Source organism: Mytilus galloprovincialis, chromosome 7, assembly GCF_965363235.1.
Source record: "Mytilus galloprovincialis chromosome 7, xbMytGall1.hap1.1, whole genome shotgun sequence".
Lineage (NCBI taxonomy): Eukaryota > Metazoa > Mollusca > Bivalvia > Mytilida > Mytilidae > Mytilus > Mytilus galloprovincialis.
Genome location: NC_134844.1, coordinates 94,247,200 through 94,268,660, shown reverse-complemented (window position 1 = coordinate 94,268,660; position 21,461 = coordinate 94,247,200). Strand labels below are relative to the sequence as shown.

The following is a 21,461-nucleotide window of genomic DNA, read 5'->3' as shown; positions in this document are numbered from 1 at the left end:
TACAGGCTGAAGATACAGACTGTGTTGATCGATTGATTCATTGTATAACTCTTGACATATTTTATATTACAGGCTGAAGATACAGACTGTGTTGATCGATTGATTCATTGTATAACTCTGGACATATTTTATATTACAGGCTGAAGATACAGACTGTGTTGATCGATTGATCATTGTATAACTCTGACATATTTTATATTACAGGCTGAAGATACAGACTGTGTTGATCGATTGATTCATTGTATAACTCTGACATATTTTATATTACAGGCTGAAGATACAGACTGTGTTGATCGATTGATTCATTGTATAACTCTGACATATTTTATATTACAGGCTGAAGATACAGACTGTGTTGATCGATTGATTCATTGTATAACTCTTGACATATTTTATATTACAGGCTGAAGATACAGACTGTGTTGATCGATTGATTCATTGTATAACTCTGACATATTTTATATTACAGGCTGAAGATACAGACTGTGTTGATCGATTGATTCATTGTATAACTCTGACATATTTTATATTACAGGCTGAAGATACAGACTGTGTTGATCGATTGATTCATTGTATAACTCTGACATATTTTATATTACAGGCTGAAGATACAGACTGTGTTGATCGATTGATTCATTGTATAACTCTGACATATTTTATATTACAGGCTGAAGATACAGACTGTGTTGATCGATTGATTCATTGTATAACTCTGACATATTTTATATTACAGGCTGAAGATACAGACTGTGTTGATCGATTGATTCATTGTATAACTCTGACATGTTTTATATTACAGGCTGAAGATACAGACTGTGTTGATCGATTGATTCATTGTATAACTCTGACATATTTTATATTACAGGCTGAAGATACAGACTGTGTTGATCGATTGATTCATTGTATAACTCTTGACATATTTTATATTACAGGCTGAAGATACAGACTGTGTTGATCGATTGATTCATTGTATAACTCTTGACATATTTTATATTACAGGCTGAAGATACAGACTGTGTTGATCGATTGATTCATTGTATAACTCTTGACATATTTTATATTACAGGCTGAAGATACAGACTGTGTTGATCGATTGATCCATTGTATAACTCTGACATATTTTATATTACAGGCTGAAGATACGACTGTGTTGATCGATTGATTCATTGTATAACTCTGACATATTTTATATTACAGGCTGAAGATACAGACTGTGTTGATCGATTGATTCATTGTATAACTCTGACATATTTTATATTACAGGCTGAAGATACAGACTGTGTTGATCGATTGATTCATTGTATAACTCTGACTTATTTTATATTACAGGCTGAAGATACAGACTGTGTTGATCGATTGATTCATTGTATAACTCTGACACATTTTATATTACAGGCTGAAGATACAGACTGTGTTGATCGATTGATTCATTGTATAACTCTGACATATTTTATATTACAGGCTGAAGATACAGACTGTGTTGATCGATTGATTCATTGTATAACTCTGACATGTTTTATATTACAGGCTGAAGATACAGACTGTGTTGATCGATTGATTCATTGTATAACTCTGACATATTTTATATTACAGGCTGAAGATACAGACTGTGTTGATCGATTGATTCATTGTATAACTCTGACATATTTTATATTACAGGCTGAAGATACAGACTGTGTTGATCGATTGATTCATTGTATAACTCTGACATATTTTATATTACAGGCTGAAGATACAGACTGTGTTGATCGATTGATTCATTGTATAAAACAAGCAGCACCTTTGTTTTCAGTGAGTAATATTAGATACTGTGGATTTATTTATATTCGTTGGATACCAATTTTCTTCGATTTCGTTGGTTCAGGAGAACCACGAATTCAAATGTTCAATGAGGGTGGTAAAGGGTTATTTTTGTGCAACGTTTTCGGCCTTTTTATTTCACGTGTTTTCATGTTTTAACGTTTTATTTCTCGTTTTCTCGTGTTTGGTTCGACGTGCATGCTTCATGTTCTCCTTTATTTATTATACCCAACTGTTGCGGAGGGTATAATGTTTTTGACCCATCCGTCCGTCAGTCCTGTTTCTTGTCATCGCAACTCCTCTCAAACCACACAACAGAATTTCACGAAACCTTTTCAGATAATAAGGACATACTATGTAGTTGTGCATATCGACGGGAAATTGCGATTCAATTTTTTTTCTAGGAGTTACGCCCCTTAGAACTTATTTACTTTAATGTACTACTGCAACAGTTTGTCATCGCAACTCCTCTCAAACCACACAACAGAATTTCACGAAACCTTTTCAGATAATAAGGACATACTATGTAGTTGTGCATATCGATAGGAAATTGCGATTCAATTTTTTTTCTAGGAGTTACGCCCCTTTGAACTTATTTACTTTAATGTACTACTGCAACAGTTTGTCATCGCAACTCCTCTCAAACCACACAACAGAATTTCACGTAACCTTTTCAGATAATAAGGACATACTATGTAGTTGTGCATATCGACGGGAAATTGCGATTCAATTTTTTTTCTAGGAGTTACGCTACTTTGAACTTATTTACTTTAATGTACTACTGCAACAGTTTGTCATCGCAACTCCTCTCAAACCACACAACAGAATTTCATGAAACCTTTTCAGATAATAAGGACATACTATGTAGTTGTGCATATCGATAGGAAATTGCGATTCAATTTTTTTTCTAGGAGTTACGCCCCTTTGAACTTATTTACTTTAATGTACTACTGCAACAGTTTGTCATCGCAACTCCTCTCAAACCACACTACAGAATTTCACGAAACCTTTTCAGATAATAAGGACATACTATGTAGTTGTGCATATCGACGGGAAATTGCGATACAATTTTTTTTTCTAGGAGTTATGCCCCTTTGAACTTATTTGCTTCAATGTACTTCTGCAACAGTTTGTCATCTCAACTTCTCTGAAAACACACAGAATTTCATGAAATTTTGTAGATAATAAGGACATACTATGTAGATGTGTATATTGACAGGAAATTATTATTCAGTATTTTTTCTTATACTTATTTAATTTCTCCAATGACAATGTGGGGACGTGGGGTATGTGAGCGTGCTCACTAAGGTTCTTTAATTTTCTGTGTTTCGTGTCGGTACTCTTAATTTCTAGTGCTTGTCCTGCATTTGGTTAAGAATGAAACCGGGACTAAATTCAAAGTCAGTCCGGAGATTGTTTTAAAATATGTGTCCGCAGAATATTTAAAATTGCTATCAAATGAATTATTATGAATAAATTGTTTCTTTCAAATCAGTTGCAACTAGCGGAAGCTTAAAGGTCAATGCATGGTCATCATATCAATTATATAATGACTATATGATTTCCAAGAATGGCTGATTAATAACTTATTTAACTTTTTCCATTAATACTTACAATTTATTTCTCGTGCTTCGTTTTTTCCGAAATTTACATTCCGTGCAACGATTTCACGTGTTTCCGTGTTCAGGGTCCCCCTTTATCACCCTCTTCAACAAATTACAAATTTTCTAAAGGAATGAGTGTATACTTTGCCAAAACCATGAAATTAGATATCCATGAATTTGTAAGTTTTCCTCCAAGAAAATTGGTACCCACGAAAATAAATGAATCCACAGTAGATACAAGAAGATGTGGTATGAGTGCCAATGAGACAACTCTCCATCCAAGTCACAATTTATAAAAGTAAACCATTATAGGTCAAAGTACCGTCTTCAACTGATCGATTCAGAGCCTTGACTCACACAAAACAGTACACTATAAAGGGTCCCAAAAATACTAGTGTATCACCATTCAAACTGGAAAACCAATGGTCATATCTATATAAAAAAGAAAAACCAGAAACACTTTTGAACAACATCAACAAAGGACAACTACTGAACATCAGATTAAAGTATGTTAGGAGAGGGCCTTTTATGTAAGTACAAACAAGCTAAGGCTTTTAATATAAAAATAAGAAGATGTGGTATGATTGCCAAAGAGTTTAACTCTCGACCAGAGACCAAATGACTACGGGTTACTGTCAAGCCTTCAATAATGAGCAAAACTGAATATACTGAATCTTTTTTTTGTAAGACTCTGTGTCTATATAACAAAATCAGTTTTATTTCTATTTGTAGAAAAATGTGCATTCTAAAGCGTTTGTAGGGTATATATGTGATAATGTTTTACCTGTGATCAGTAAACTAGCCAGTCCTGATGACGGAGTAGATGCACAGTTAGAGATGTTAAAACTGTTTAGTGAGATCTCAGAGTTTGCTGGAGACTTGGACAAGTTAGAAAACAGATTGGATAATCTATACAAATGTCTTATTGTAAGTTGGACAATATTGTAAAGTATTTTATTTCTTCGTGTTTATCTAATTTTTGTTCCAATTAATGATGCAACATTTATTTTCTAACTTAAGGTGGTACCCAACACCTTATCTGGCTCGTTTAATTTTCTTAAAATTTTGTCAAAAGTATTTACTTTGACCCTTTGACAAATATATAAAAATTTCAAAAAAAATGAACCAACCGTTTAATCAGAAAAATTACACTGGTTATATAGTAGTTTGACAAAAACTTATTTTGATCATTGAGAAGCTTAATATTCCCTTAACAACACAACGTCATTAAAACGTTCTGCTGATTTCCCTGTAGTGTTAGGTACCACCTTAAGTGATCTATTTATTTGACAGAGCTACAATACTATGAAAAGAAGAGGCATGGTGTGTATTAAGTAGACATCAATCCATAAAGGAAAAAAAGTTTTTGTGCATTTTTGTTGAACCTTCGACTTCAAATGAAAAAGCGAGTCATAGTGATCCTACATTCCGTTGGCTTTGTTGGTGTCGTCTGCAGCCTTCACAAATATTCACTCTGTGGTTAAAGTTTTTGAAATTTTAATAACTTTCTTGAACTATCCTGGATTTCTACCAAACTTGGACAGAAGCTTGTTTATGTTAATAAGATAGTATCCATGAGTAAATTTTAATGGCCCCGCAACAAAGTCAGGAACCATTACATTCACTCTGTGGTTAAAGTTTTTAATTTTTTTATAACTTTCTTAAACTATCCTGGATTTGTCCAAACTTAGACAGAAGCTTGTTTATGATCATAAGATATATAGTATCGGAAGTAAATTTTGTAAAAATAAAATTCCAATTTTTTTGTATTTTACTTATGAATAGACATTAGTTTTTCTTCCAGTTAACATTACATACAGTCTGTAGTAAAAGTTTTTAAAACAATATTCTTAAACTTGCCTGGATTTTTACCAAACTTGGACAGAAGCTTTTGACAAGATAGTATCAAGAGGAATATTTTTATTGATTTTTTTCATCATTTTTGTTGAGTGTGTGATTAACAGCAAAAATAGGCGATCGAGAGAAAAGGTTCCGTGGAACCCTTACAAATTTGATATAATTGTGATAGTTGAAAAATCAAAATGGTGTTAGAATAAATTCAATAATAATGCTATCAAAATCTTGTATGTTAGATTTTGATTTTTGCAAGGCCAATTCCTTGGCAATTTTGGCAAATTAAGTTTTACCTTCCGTCCATCTATCCTTCTGCCTGTCCATAAACAAATGATAAAGTATTTTTACATATTATAATCATGTGCTCAGTTACTTCTTCTTTTATTTATTTTGCATCAACTTGTATTGCATCCAAAATTGTACTAGGCTTAATAGGTTAATAAAATTGAGAATGGAAATGGGGAATGTGTCAAAGAGACAACAACCCGACCATAGAGCAGACAACAGCAGAAGGTCATCAACAGGTCTTCAATGTAGCGAGAAATTACGGCATCTGGAGGCGTCCTTCAGCTGGCCCCTAAACAAATATATACTAGTTCAGTGATAATGAACGCCATACTAATTTCCAAATTGTACACAATAATTATTCAGTTTATGTTTAACCACAAGTATTACATCTATGGCTTGTAAAATTGCTTTCTGGCTTGTAAAATTCCTCTCTACAAGCCAACAGAATCCAACTAAAAATTTGATAAAATTGAGCTTCAGGACTCTGTGGATTCAATTGTTTATTTTATTGCTTTAGCTTTAAAAAAAAACCAACATTTCTGTCTTTCCAAATATACATATTTTATCATTTGCCATTTGGAGTGTTATGATTTTCTTTATGATAATCTGATTATTTTTCTTTATAGAGTTATATGCCAGTGCCCCCAGCAGAGGAGAATGATAATCTGATTATTTTTCTTTATAGAGTTATATGCCAGTGCCCCCAGCAGAGGAGAATGATAATCTGAGTAGCAGTGAGGAAGAACCTAAGTTCCAGTTTTCTACCGTAGAATGTTTAATGTTAGCTTTCCATCAGCTTGGCAGGAAGTTACCAGGTTTTCTGGCAGATGAAGCAAATGCAGACAGGTTAAAAGACTTTAAGTTAAGGTAAAATTAACATTTCATACAAATAAAGGATCTATCTTTGTCCACAGGGTCTTGAAAGTGTTATAATTCTCTCGCCATCACTTGGAGTTCTGTAGTTGTCAGGTGTTTCTCTTAATATACTGAACCAATTTCAATGAAATTTTTACTGAATGATCGTTTAAATGTCTAAATCATACCCAACAATCCTCAAGTTTTAAATGGGAGTCCCTCACACAAATAACTAAATTTCTGAGTATGGAATCTCCTGCATTGGGACATTTTAACCCGGAATGACCCACTTTCTTATTTCTTTGGATTTATCATTAAAGTCGAAAAAAATCCAAAGTATTAAGTGATCATTGAAAACTTTCTTAATGATGTTTTGGGATTTTTGTCAGATTTTTCGAAATCCTCTGGTTTTATCCATTGGAATGCCTTAAAAAATATTTGCCTATTTACCACCATTTTTCTTTTTATAAATCTTATATATGTGTAATTATAAGTCACCTGTAAAGTTTTATAAAATCTTTGTTATTTTTTAATAGTTTTTGAGAACTTTAACTTGTCAATGATTAAGCTATGAAAAGTCAAGAGAGAACACTTTCCCGCCAAAAGTTCAATGGCCCATATCTTGAAAACTAGCACATTTACCTGTATATTTGTTTTGCTTTTTTGGTGCCTTTATTGAACCCCTATCAACATGATCAATATATACTAGTGTTGTGAAAAGCTTATTATTTTGAAACTGAGTAGTGAACTTTTCTTTATTCTTGATTGCTTATGTGCTGACTTTCAATCTGAAGAGTTTTGATCAAGTGAATATAAGTTTGTTCTAATGTTGTACCAAGGATATAGGGAATTATTGAGTCTTCATTATATAAATGGTGTAGATAAAAGCTAAGAATAAGTGTCTCATTGGAATGTTTTTTTTCAGATTACAGTATTTTGCCAGAGGTGTACAGATTTATATTAAACAGTTACGACAGGCGTTACAAGGAAAGGCAGGTGAAGCTTTAAAAACAGATGAGGTTAGTTACATTCTACAGGTACCTAACACTACAGGGAGATAACTCTGTAAAGTCATCTTAACGTTTTAATTACGTTGTGTTGTAAAAGGAATATTAAGCTTCTCAATGATCAAAATTGGTGTTTGTCAAACTACTATATAACCAGTGTAATTTTTCTAACAAAACAGTTGGTTCAAAATTTTTGAAATTTTTATATTTTTGTTAAAGGGTCAAAGTAAAATACTTTGACCAAATCTTATGAAAATTAAACGAGCCGAATTAATTTTAGTAAAAGTGTTGGGTACCACCTTAAGGAAGTTTGCTTGTTGTGTTTTGGAATTTTGGTCATATTTTCGGAATCCTCTGGTTTTATCCATTGATTGCCTTAACAAATTTTGCCCAGTGACCCCCATTTTTCTTTTTATAATTCTTTTACATGCATAATGATGAGCTGTCTGTTAAAGTCTTATAAATTTTGAATTATTTTTTGATAGATTTTGAGGACTTAAACATGTTAAACTTGTCAATGATTAAAGCTATGAAAAGTCAAGAGAGAACATTTTCATTCCAAAATTTCAATCGCTAATATATCTAAAACAAGCAGGGTGATCTATATATATTTTTTGCTCTTTTGATTCCTTTATTAATCCCCTTCAAATGGCTCAATATCTTTAATTGTTTTTACATAGGCGGTAATGGTAACGTTTTTTCCTGTAGCTCAGTCCATATCGTAAACTTGGATATGTATGATAGCTCGTTCCGAAGCTGTGACATTTTCACATATGTGGTTAAATTTTCGGGATACGAAGTGAGATTACTTTTTCCGTAAATTAGCAAACCCCGAACATCCTTTTGTGATGCGGCTCCTTGTGGTAAAATATTCCCTTTTTAACACAATAAGTTCTTTGAAAATTTAATACTTTGAACACATTCAATAGCTCCATAGTTTTTACACATTTATTCTATGTTCCTCTACTTTCCTAATCACCACTAATAATTAAGTTCAGTCATTTGTTAAAAATAGAAACATGTCCAATATCACTACACAGGGATTTTTTCTTTACACGTGACTTTTGAGTTCCTCATTTCGAGGCGCATTAGGGATGTTGTCCCAAATATATGCTAGTGTTTTGATAAGTCAATTATTTTGAAACTGAGAAGCCAACTCCCTCTCGTTGCATTGAAGACCTGTTGGTGACCTTCTGCTGTTGTCTGCTCTATGGTCGGGTTGTTGTCTCTTTGGCACATTCCCCATTTCCATTCTCAATTTTATTATCCCTTAATTCACTGTACCAAAAAAATATCATAGCAAAGAATATAAACATCCCTGTACCAAAAAAATACAGAAGAAACTAATACCGTATATCTGTTTATTTTTTAGCATCTGCTTTTTTTCGCGATTTCAATACAAAATGGGCATGTTAAATTTTCACTGTGTATAATTTTTCGCTGAATGAGAAAATACACATGAAAATATACAGTACTCTTCAAAAATATCGATTCGATAACTTTTTTCTCCGATTTCCGTGTTTCTCGGAATCACACAGAGTACCACGGATTTCACTCCTAAAATCCTCCAAAAATTCTCTCCCAACACCGCGTGGCTGTTAATTGGTTTATTGCCCATCGGATGTACTTCAAATTAACGACGCGTGACAACATAATTGGATTACCCAGATAATTTACCTTTGAACATTTAATCGATCTTGGTTGCACAGGTGTGCTTTAAAATCACGGTATTAAAAATTGAACAAATGTTTTCCTTTCTTTGACAGATAAAGATGTGACAATATCATTTAGAATAAGATAATTATTATCTTTTATGTTTGTGTCTAATGCCATTATCTTTAAAATAGAACGTACATACGAAAAAGTATGAAAAAAATACTTGTTATTTTGTGTTTCTATTACAGTCCGGTCAGGTCATACATTGTGTTCTTTCAGCAAGGACGATTTTCCCACAATTAGTTTCTTTTATAACTTATTCAATAAGCAATATCAGCGCATTAATTGTTCATTATTTAAAAATCAACTGGGTAATAAAATCATGTTGTTTTTTCGGTAACCCGAGTCATCGGATCATCAAGTAAACTTAATTTATTGAGCAATGTAAAATATGATGTTTCACCACCTCGGTACATTTATACAGACTTGAATAATTCAAATTACGAACAGAAACTGTAAAATGACAACTCTGTTGAACAAAGGAAATAATTTCAAGTGATATTGATAGTGCTCGTCATTTTCGCATTTTACGGAACGGTTTTCAAATTGACGAAAGTATTTATATCAATTTCGTCATTTGAATTTGGAAAGTGAAAAATATTTTCACATTAATTATATAATAAATGTACTATAATTCTACCGGTGTTTGACAAGTTTATGACGCTCAATCATTTTACATTTACAAAAGATGTTAAAAGTTGTGATGATAAGTAATCCGCTTATCGCTATCCGATAGTCACTAATCCTTTAATTATTATTAAAATTTATCAAACCTCATAATTGCCCATCATAATATTCTATGCCAGTTAAATCAGTCATCATTTTATTTTCAAAATTTCCCAATCGCCTACAATTGGCATTTCTTTATCGTATTATCATGATTATTGTCATTTGAATACAATCAATCATCCCGGACAATTTCCATCATAATTTCAATTAATACATCACCAACTGTGAATTTATATTATTGACCATGGACGTATAACTAATGTACTTTCTTTTTTGAAAGATAAAACATTAAAATTCAAATAGTTAAAAATGTGTTCTCGTTTATTCGGATAAGAATTATATTTTCCCGATAAATCAATTGTAAAAGGACCTTCTGGAGCCTCAATACGATTGCACAAAAATGTCGTTCTGCAACTTTAGAAACCTTGAATGGACTTTCCCACGGTCGGCTAGAAAGGTCACCTGAGTTTACTAGTACGCGATATTTTTTCCCGCACTTTAAAAAACTCGTGCTGTGGATAACATTGATGTTAACTATTTTTAGCATTTAACATTGTTAAGTAAGTCAAGTTCAAGTTCAACCCAAACTGTTGATAACTGAGATGTGTATCGTGGAATTGTCTTCGCACGGCAAATAATTGTTTTTAAAATCTTTTGTTGAAAATACACAAATTTACATTCATTGTGCGAAAGTTAATATTATACAAAGACGAATTAATGCAGCTGGAAGTATTCCTGTTGTAACCGTAATTATTATTCTGCTGTACTGCCAACAAATCGTAAAACGTAAATGCCGTAATTGTTGAGCATAACGAATGGTGAATAATATTTTCCTTTTTACTTGAATATATACAAAACTTTCAAACACGTAATTTTATTTAACTGCTCAGATTAATTTAGTGAAAGTTTCCGGTTATTTTTACACAAGTATGCTCATTTCGTAAATAAAATATTAATTTACTGGTGAAGACATCGAGGTCAAAATTAAGTAGTTTTCATTTTTTATAAAACTTAAATACAATTGAAAGAATTAACAACAACATTTTGCTTTTAAATCTTTTATTCATTCCAGTAATTAGATAATCGTAAAAAGAAAATGCCGTAGATTTACACAATTATTACGGGGCTATTATTTTGTCTAATGAATGGTGAATAAATTTTCCTTTTTACTTGCATATATAAAACTTTTAGACTTATAATTTTTAAATAAAGACTTTAACTTTGAAGTAGAATATTTTGTTTTTCACATATTCCGCTATATTTTATAATTGGTTATTTTTAAAGCAAGTACATTAAGGTTAAGATATTTTTAGATTGGCTAACAAAAAATACGAAAATATTTTGACTTTAGTTTTTATTACCACAAATGAAATTTAATAAGTATAAAAGACATTTAAAATTATACACCTGTTTGACACTTAAACTGGTACAGTAGACCAGAAATATAATTCTTTATTACTTCAACCTTTACCTGGGTAATCCAATTACCCATTCAGTCTTGTGCCGGTAGAGATCAAAGTAGGATAAGGGCAATTAATTCCTCGGTGTAGAGAGTGAGCTCGTTATCACAATAAACATTTACCTGATTTTGGGAGAGATTACTCCCAAATTCCTCCCAACATTTTGGGAGGAATATCGGATTTTTTCGGAGTGGCTCCGACATTTTCCTCGGTGTAGGGTGTGGGAGAGTTGGTACTCTTGAAGGGTACTGTAACAAGTATTATATCGCATTGTTATTGATGAAAGTAACACAGGATTGATTGAGTGACAGTTAATCAATAACAGATATATACAAGTAATTACCAAAAAGAAAGTATATCCACATTGGGGCATACTGAAGATTGAAGATTTTGATCGATAGAGATATAAAAATATCCTTGTAAAAGTAATTATCTTTATTATGTTTTAACATTAAATGCCTTTTGTTTGGATTATGACATATATCAACACATTAGCTCATCACTAATTAGCATCTGATTGTTGTGGTAACGTTGTATGACAGACATACTTTGTTGGTTTAATTATTGTGAAAACAGAGATTTTAATTAAGTTTGCTCATTCTTTTGATCTGTTGAAACGAACAAAAGACCATATATGATTAACAGTATAATATTTAAAACTTTCTAGTTTTGATAAATCGTGGAATATGTAGGGAAATTTGCGTGGAATCAAATTTTTGTGTGTTTTAACTTGGGTAGGCATTATATTCATGATTATTTTTGCTCGAGCGTTAGTGAGGGCTAAAATAACATGAATATAATGCCTACCCATGTTAAAACTACAATAAAGTATAGCTTGCATCATTTTTTTCGATTCTGATTAGGACAATTAATGTTATTTCTATGTCTGATGTTTATAAGTGTATAGCATTTGTGTATGCTCTTCCATGAACCTCCCTTTTTTGTTTGTAAACAAGCAAACGACTGGCAATGTGATTTTTCATAGGGAGGAGTTTGAACAGCCAGCATGAACGGTTGTAGTATTTAGGTCAAATATGTCAATTTCTAACTGTACCACATTACAGTCATGATAAATGAATAAGTAACAACACTTGCATCATTTAAGCGTTTGGAAGTGTTTTAAATTAAATAAATATTTCAAATGCATGTTAATTTGATAAAATTCATTATTCTGCAGTAGTCAATATACACATGTGCTAACACATTTTATTGGATTTAGAGCATGGGTTTATTCACAAAGCTAAAGATGCACCTCATATTATAATCTGCACATAATCTGTTCAATATATTTATTGTTATTTGTTTCTCTTTCAGAATAAAATCAAAGTGGTAGCATTAAAGATAACATCAAACATAAATTCTTTGATAAAAGATTTATTTCATAATCCACCATCTTATAAAACACCCATTATACCATCATGGAAACCTTTAGTGGTAAGTGTTGTCATGGTTATATAGTCATGAAATCTGCTGATGGTAAGTGTTGTCATAGTTATATGGTCATGGAACCTTCATTGTTAAGTGTTGTCATGGTTTCTTTAGTCATGGAAACCTTTAGTGGTAAGTGTTGTCATGGTTATTTAGTCATGAAATCTGCTGATGGTAAGTGTTGTCATGATTATATAGTCATAGAAACCTTGAGTGGTAAGTGTTGTCATGGTAAAATTCATGAAAACCTTTAGTGGTAGGTGTTGTCATGATTATATAGTCATGAAAACCTTAGTGGTAAGTGTTGTCATGGTTATATAGTCATTGAAACCTTTAGTGGTAGGTGTTGTCATGATTATATAGTCATGAAAACCTTAGTGTTAAGTGTTGTCATGGTTATATAGTCATTGAAACCTTTAGTGGTAAGTGTTGTCATGGTTATATAGTAATGGAAACCTTTAGTTGTAAGTGTTGTCATGATTATATAGTCATGGAAACCTTTAGTGGTAGGTGTTTGTCATGGTTATATAGTCATTGAAACCTTTAGTGGTAGGTGTTGTCTTGGTTATATAGTCATGAAAACCTTAGTTGTAAGTGATGTCATGATTATATAGTCAATGAAACCTTTAGTGGTAAGTGTTGTCATGATTATATAGTCATGATATCTGCTGATGGTAAGTGTCATTTTGATGTAAATAATGTCTTTAGAGTTATGTGTTGGAAATGTTCAGGTTCAATGGTGTTGTCATGGTAATAAGGTCATACTAAACTCAGTGGTAAGTGTTTTCTAGGAAACTTGTAGATACAGTGCATGTGAATGAAGCCATTGAAACTTTTAGTGGTTACTAATGCAGTTTGTATACTATGTCATGAAAACTGTAAATGGTGTTATGTTAATGTCTTTAAAACTGTTTGTGATGTTTGGTATGATGTCATGGAAACAGCAAATGTTGTTATATTTATGCAGCCAAGGGAACGGTAAGTGTTGTTATGTTTATGCAGTCGAAGAAACAAAGTGTTGTTATGTTTATGATGTCATGGAAACTGTTAGTGATGTTATATTTATGAAGTGTTGGTTTTTTTGTTACAGAAAATTCACTTTTAAACTGTAAACCCTTTAAAATGTTTAAACAGAAAACACCACAGAAAATTTAAGATTGGGTAAACCCATCACAGAAAATTAAAGATTGAACTGTGTGAACCTAATTTAACAGAAACACCACAGAAAATTAAAGATTGAACTGTGTGAACCTAATTTAACAGAAACACCACAGAAAATTAAAGATTGAACTGTGTGAACCTAATTTAACAGAAACACCACAGAAAATTAAAGATTGAACTGTATGAACTTAATTTAACAGAAACATCGCAGAAAATTAAAGATTGAACTGTGTGAACTTAATTTAACAGAAAAATTGCAGAAAATTAAAGATTGAACTGTGTGAACTTAATTTAACAGAAACATCGCAGAAAATTAAAGATTGAACTGTGTGAACTTAATTTAACAGAAACATCGCAGAAAATTAAAGATTGAACTGTGTGAACTTAATTTAACAGAAAAATCACAGAAAATTAAAGATTGAGCTGTGTGAACCTAGTTTAACAGAAACACCACAGAAAATTAAAGATTGAACTGTGTGAAATTAATTTAACAGAAACATCGCAGAAAATTAAAGATTGAACTGTGTGAACTTAATTTAACAGAAACATCGCAGAAAATTAAAGATTGAACTGTGTGAACTTAATTTAACAGAAACATCGCAGAAAATCAAAGATTGAACTGTGTGAACTTAATTTAACAGAAAAATCACAGAAAATTAAAGATTGAGCTGTGTGAACCTAGTTTAACAGAAACACCACAGAAAATTAAAGATTGAACTGTGTGAAATTAATTTAACAGAAACATCGCAGAAAATTAAAGATTGAACTGTGTGAACTTAATTTAACAGAAACATCGCAGAAAATTAAAGATTGAACTGTGTGAACTTAATTTAACAGAAACATCGCAGAAAATCAAAGATTGAACTGTGTGAACTTAATTTAACAGAAAAATCACAGAAAATTAAAGATTGAACTGTGTGAACTTAATTTAACAGAAACATCGCAGAAAATTAAAGATTGAACTGTGTGAACTTAATTTAACAGAAACATCGCAGAAAATTAAAGATTGAACTGTGTGAACTTAATTTAACAGAAAAATCACAGAAAATTAAAGATTGAGCTGTGTGAACCTAGTTTAACAGAAACACCACAGAAAATTAAAGATTGAACTGTGTGAACTTAATTTAACAGAAACATCGCAGAAAATTAAAGATTGAACTGTGTGAACTTAATTTAACAGAAACATCGCAGAAAATTAAAGATTGAACTGTGTGAAGTTAATTTAACAGAAAAATCACAGAAAATTAAAGATTGAACTGTGTGAACCTAATTGAACAGAAACATCGCAGAAAATTAAAGATTGAACTGTGTGAACTTAATTTAACAGAAACATCGCAGAAAATTAAAGATTGAACTGTGTGAACCTAATTTAACAGAAACACCACAGAAAATTGAAGATTAAACCTAGTGAACCTACTTTCTATAGAATGGGTTTGTTTTTATATCAAAAGATTAACAATAACAATACATTTGTGTTCAACATAACAGACATTTGAGTAGCATAGAACAAACAGCCTTGTGATCGGTAAAAATAGAAAAATAAACATATGAAGTGTGTATCGCATTCTTGAAACTAAGTTATGAAGACTGATTGATAATAAACGTATGTTTAATTCTGATTTCAGAAAAAAGCACCAGAGCCAAAAGCAGCTGAGACAGGGTAAGTCCTTTTACCACAGGATTAGTGTGAAATAACAAAACTAAACGGTAACTGTTAGAATGACAAACAATTTACATTGATTGATTGAAGTATTATTATTGTCCAGTGGAAAACAATTCATGTCAAGATGATACACTGTTAGTTTTATATCAGCTTTATGCTTGATGGACTATATAGCTACTACAAATTTGTTTTTTGTAAACTGTGAATTTATTTATTTTCGTGGGTACCAATTTTCGAGGATTGAGTAAAACTTGCATATTAGTGGTTTTGGCAAAGTCTTCTTAAATTCATATAAAAAATTTGTATTCATTGAACATTTATTTTCAAAGTTTCCCTGTACCCAAAAAATCCACTAAAATAGTATCCAACTAATATTACTGAATTCACAGTATTTGTATAAATCCTGTTCAAAAAGAAATTAAAGCATCAAATGTTTTTAGTCTCCATGCCTATACGATTAAAAAAAACCACTTTTCACAACAAGACAATGAAAGATTTTGAGTAGGCAGCTCTTTTTTTAGGTAGGTAGGGTTAGGGCTTACAAACATATCTTTTTTATGGCCTTGGTATCTTTGTGTACATCTGTTTGCTGATACTGTAAAAGCAGACATTTTTGTGGAGGATTTAATTTCTTTTTATTTTGTGGAAAGAATATATCCACGAAATTAAAACCTCCTCAACAATTTAACCTACACATAGTATCACTTCCATTTACTGGAAAGCAAGAAATTAAATCCCCATGACATTTTATAAACAGACAAAACCACGAAGTTTTAACCCCACGAAAATAAATATTTCTACAGTAGTTTGAAATTTTACAACTCTTGTAGTACAAGAAGATTTTGTTATGGCATCAGTGAAAGGAACAATTGTGTTCTGCTCCATATAACTTTATTCAATTACATGCAGGGATGCTGGTCCAGACCAAGTTTTTGTCTCATTTAGAAATCAAGACACAAAGTAGTAAAATTGCTATGTATCTTCTTTTTATTTTCAGTCAAAAACGAAGCACATCTTTGGATTCCAATGGCTCCAGTGCTAAGAAATATTCCAGAAAAGATGTGACGTTATATTCACCCCCTGGTGGAAAGTTCAGTGAACGAGCTGGCACATATGAAGCAGGTAACATTGATGAGACAGTTCTGTAAAATAGCCAGTTTTTACTGTGAATTCTTTATTTTTCATGGAGTTACCAATTTTTGTGGAATTGTGGTTAGATATGAACCTCAAATTTAAATGTTTAGCGAAGAACAAATTTTCCATAGACTTGTATGCAGCAGACTTTAGAAAAACCAAGAAAATATAATTTTTCCCTAATTGGTTCCCACAAATATAAATGAATTTTGCTGAAAAATTCATATGTCAGGATATGAAAGTTTTGTTGAGTTTGATCAGATCAGCCAAGAAGCATTCACTGTAAAGTAGAGACACATCAAACGAGGCTTCTGTCCTTTAACATTATCTGTTCTAAGTTGTAAGTTCAGAAATTATTGCGTGCATTTATTATTACGATTTTGTCATTCAATGAATGGCTAATGGCTATTATTTATTTTAATTTATTGAATCATTAAATTAATTTTTGACTCTTCACAAGCAGATTATGTAAAATGTGAAGAGACAACAATTTATTTTATGGTTCAATATTTTCAAAATAAATTATTGTCATTCATTATAAAAAAAATTCTATATTATTTATATTAACAATAACAATGTACACCGTGACATGTTGGCGTTTGAATATACAACGTCAGAGTGGGTGTGTCACCATGAAAATTGACAACATTAAAAATAACAGTTATACTTTTAACCAATCAGAAGAAGGTAAATACACCAAATGCATTTATTTAAGACTTAAATGTGATTTTAATTTTTACGATTTTGAGAAAAATCCTGTTTTTCAAAATGCGAGTTTTAAATATTGCTTTACGTCTCATTTCGCAATGATAAAAACCTTGCAATAATTTCTGCATTTACAGTATATGGTTTCTAAGGACTAGAAGCAGACTGCATCCAACTAAAGTATCTATTACAATAAGGCCAACTAAAATTAATTAGTAGATTTTCATCTGAGTTTTTGAAAAAAATGGGGCGGGTTGGATGATTTTATTTTTTAAATTTAATTCACATGAAACCTTCTTGTCACGTGTTTTTCATATATGCAAGTGTAATAATAAGCGTATATCATGTAAATACATTTCATAAGGTATCGTGTATAAGACAATAACAATCAAAACCAAGGAGTAAACAAAGACTCATAAAACCAAAAGACGTTTACATCTACAGTTACAAATAATAAATAAGAAACAACAAGAACTCCACTAAAAACCGGGAGCGAAATCAGGTGCTCCGGAAGGGTAAGCATTTCCCGCACCCGTCGTATTATTTCTTTGATGGAAGGTTATGACTGCGGAAGAATGTCAGATATGATTTCTGACACACGTTTGTCATAATGGCCAATCAGCTCAGGATGGCGCCCATAAAATTTCTTGAGTAATGACCTTTATTTGATTGATTCATAGCCCTGTCCTAGCAATTTTTGAGAAAGCAGTATTCCTCGTTCAACAAAATCAACGTACTTTGAGCTAACTCTAGAGTAATGTATCAATTGAGACAAATATACTCCATATGATGGTGCCTCTTTTTCAAATTTCGTAAATATACATCTCTGATTGGCAAACCACTGTTCTACATGTAATTGCCGCTTTAGAAACCTATTTTATAGTAAACAGAAGACACTTGGAGAAATGCTCTCTTCAGTTGGACTACCTACACCAAAATTGTGCTTTCTAAGCAATGTTTTGTTGTCCTATTAAAATGAAGCAAATACATTGGTATGCAACACAAGTATGATAATAAAATTGAGAATGGAAATGGGGAATGTGCCAAAGAGACAACAACCCGACCATAGAAAAAAACAACAGCAGAAGGTCACCAACAGGTCTTCAATGTAGCGAAAAATTTCCGCACCCGGAGGCGTCCTTCAGCTGGCCCCTAAACAAATATATACTAGTTCAGTGATAATGAACGCGTAATACTAATTTCCAAATTGTACACAAGAAACTAAAATTAAAATAAAACAAGACTAACAAAGGCCAGAGGCTCCTGACTTGGGACATGCGCAAAAATGCGGCGGGGTTAAACATGTTTGTGATATCTCAACCCTTCCCCTATACCTCTAGCTAATGTAGAAAAATAAACTCATAACAATACGCACATTAAAATTCAGTTCAAGAGAAGTCCGAGTCTGATGTCAGAAGATGTAACCAAAGAAAATAAACAAAATGACAATAATACATAAATAACAACAGACTACTAGCAGTTAACTGACATGCCAGCTCCAGACTTCAATTAAACTGACTGAAGTACAGAATAAAATGAGAACTCAAACAGTGTTGAAATAATAGGGTTGGTCCTAGTCCAAATAATTATGACGTCTGGCAAGGCTATTTTAACTTTTTTCTCGAACGCCTTCCAACAACAGTTGTAGGACTAGGTTGGTCCTTAATATGCAAGATGCAAATATAGTTATAATGTAGAACATAGTTGTTTAATGACTCTATCGTGGGTAATGGGACAGAGGATGCTAGCTGTTTGTCTACATAAAAACGAATGGCTAACCTAAATCTAAGGGCTTGCTATAAATTAAGAAATTAAAAATGCGTATGTTTGACGACTTTCTGAACTCAAAATATGGCCAACAATCTAACAAGTTCATGCTTGTGTCTATTTCTTTATTCAAGTCATGAATTGTGTACTAATGTGTTCCACGAAGCTTTTGGTTTCATTCACAGTCCAAATTTCTTGACACAAAGTTATTGTGTAATTTAAAAAAATCCAAGGTGTTTTACTCACAAAAATTTGTGACATACGGCGATTTCCGTTCTTGTACGCAGCGTATTACCGTAACCCGCATATTTCACGCCCGTCTTGTAATCAATCTGTATTTTCGGTAAATGAAGTTGTCATCATAGATCAGCAGAATATATCGACTTAATCATTTATAAGAATAATCTTAAGAAATACGAAAACCGAAATTTGAAACAGGAAGTTTTAAATGAAACGAAATTATCGACGGTTACCAGTAATGGAAATGAACAAAATACGGAAATCATATTTTTTTCAAAAAATTAAAAAAATTGGGGCAGGAAGATTTCAGAGAGGCGGGCGGCGATGAAAATCTATCAATTAATTTTAATTGGCCTAATGTATTCAGATACTTTGTATGTAGATATGGCAGCTAAATGACACAATACTTATAAGGAATTAGAAGTTATCTCCCTTTGATGGATAAAATATGTGCAATGCTGGAGATATTAGAGATATATTCTTTTATGATGTATTACAATGGTAATTTACAGACATAGCTTTAATGTTTTTTCAGGTCAAGGTCGTGGACGAGGTAGAGGACGTGGACGTGGATTCCGTGGAAGAAGATACTAACAGGACCATAAATCAATCATTGTTTTTAAATTCTTACATTTCATATTTTTTAATGACATTATTCAAAATATTCTTAGTTCAGGAAATTAACATGAACTAAACATAGGAGTTTCTTCATAATTGAGATAGATAAATGAGGTATGTATTCTATAGACATTGCAAAGACGTTCCAGTTAGAGTGATAGATGTCTGTTTGCCAGCTATTCTTTTATTTAAAAAAGGTATGTTAACTGATTGAAGTAAATCACTAAATTCAGAAATTATTACGATGTTTTTTACTATTGTGAAAAATTTCACCTGGGTAATAATCGCAGTAATTTGAACCCACATTTTAAAAACAATATATGAATTAAACAGGATTTTTCTCAATATCACAAAATTAGTATAAAATGACAAATTGCAATGATCAATGCACGCAATAAATTCTGAATTTACAGCTTTCAGCATCCTGAAATATTGTCTGTTGTTATTGAGAAAGGGTGATAAACAACTTGATTTAAGATTTATATTGAAATTAGAGAAGACAGTATTGATAGATAAAAGGTTGATTGAAGAAAAACAAGAGCCCAATTTTCCATAACTTTGTTTATCGCGTTAAATATTTGACAGATTTTTCCCCCTCTCATTATATGACTGTTTGTGAGATGTATAGTAAAATATTAAGGGTTAATACTTATCTTTATATCTTTGCTCAAAATAATAACCTTTTTACGAAATTTAAGAGATCATTACAAATGACCAGTTCTGTCATGGCAAATTGTCAATAGTTGGAGGGGCGCAAAAGGGTTAAAATTCCAAAAAGGAGCAGAATCTTGTGGGCTACCAACAACATTTCTACTTTCAAACAGTGGCACAAAATGAGAAGGAACCGATTGGTCATTTCATTATCTTTTATCTTAAATATTGAGTTTTGAAGTTACATTTGAGTGGAGCTACCCACAGTAATTTAGTGGAAATGACTGATCCCCCTGAATTACAGGGTACGATGACATAACATTGTTTCCATTAGAGATGGCTGAATTCAGGTAAAGTAGTTACAAGGCATGTCTGATATGATTTTTATTTATTTGGAGGTAAGTTTAACCCTAACAAACAATGATTGATTTGTGGTGAGATAACAACTGCAGCCAGATAATTATGGAATTACCTCCCTTTGAAAAGGAAGAAGACGTTGCGAAAAGCGGTCTGGAGAAAGTTATTACATTTGCTTCATAGATTCTGCATAGTTTGATTTTTTATTTCATTATTTTGTTTGCGTTGTTGTACATAATGTTATAGAAAAAGATCAAGTTATGAAAACAGTCATCTTTTGATAATTGTATTTGAAATAAGTTTAGAAATCACACATTTTTAGAAGCTGTTGTTCATTTTATTGTTAATTTTGAATAAAATAATTAATACTTTTCTTTTTCATTTTGGTATATATGTCACACAAGTTTAACTCAATATTTTGGAA

At 31.8% G+C, this 21,461-nt stretch overlaps 1 protein-coding gene across 1 annotated transcript in view; it reads left to right on the top strand.

Moving 5' to 3' along the window:
* Positions 1-20,084, top strand: part of LOC143084327 (apoptosis inhibitor 5-like) — a 40,517-nt gene extending 20,433 nt beyond the window's left edge. The window contains exons 11-18 of the mRNA XM_076260738.1: positions 1,279-1,791; positions 4,137-4,331; positions 6,232-6,413; positions 7,327-7,420; positions 12,628-12,747; positions 15,528-15,562; positions 16,563-16,687; positions 19,947-20,084. Of these exons, the coding sequence (XP_076116853.1) occupies positions 1,279-1,791; positions 4,137-4,331; positions 6,232-6,413; positions 7,327-7,420; positions 12,628-12,747; positions 15,528-15,562; positions 16,563-16,687; positions 19,947-20,005 (1,323 nt within the window). The 3' untranslated portion in view covers positions 20,006-20,084. The remainder of the gene's footprint in view (positions 1-1,278; positions 1,792-4,136; positions 4,332-6,231; positions 6,414-7,326; positions 7,421-12,627; positions 12,748-15,527; positions 15,563-16,562; positions 16,688-19,946) is intronic.
* Positions 20,085-21,461: the final 1,377 nt, after the last annotated feature.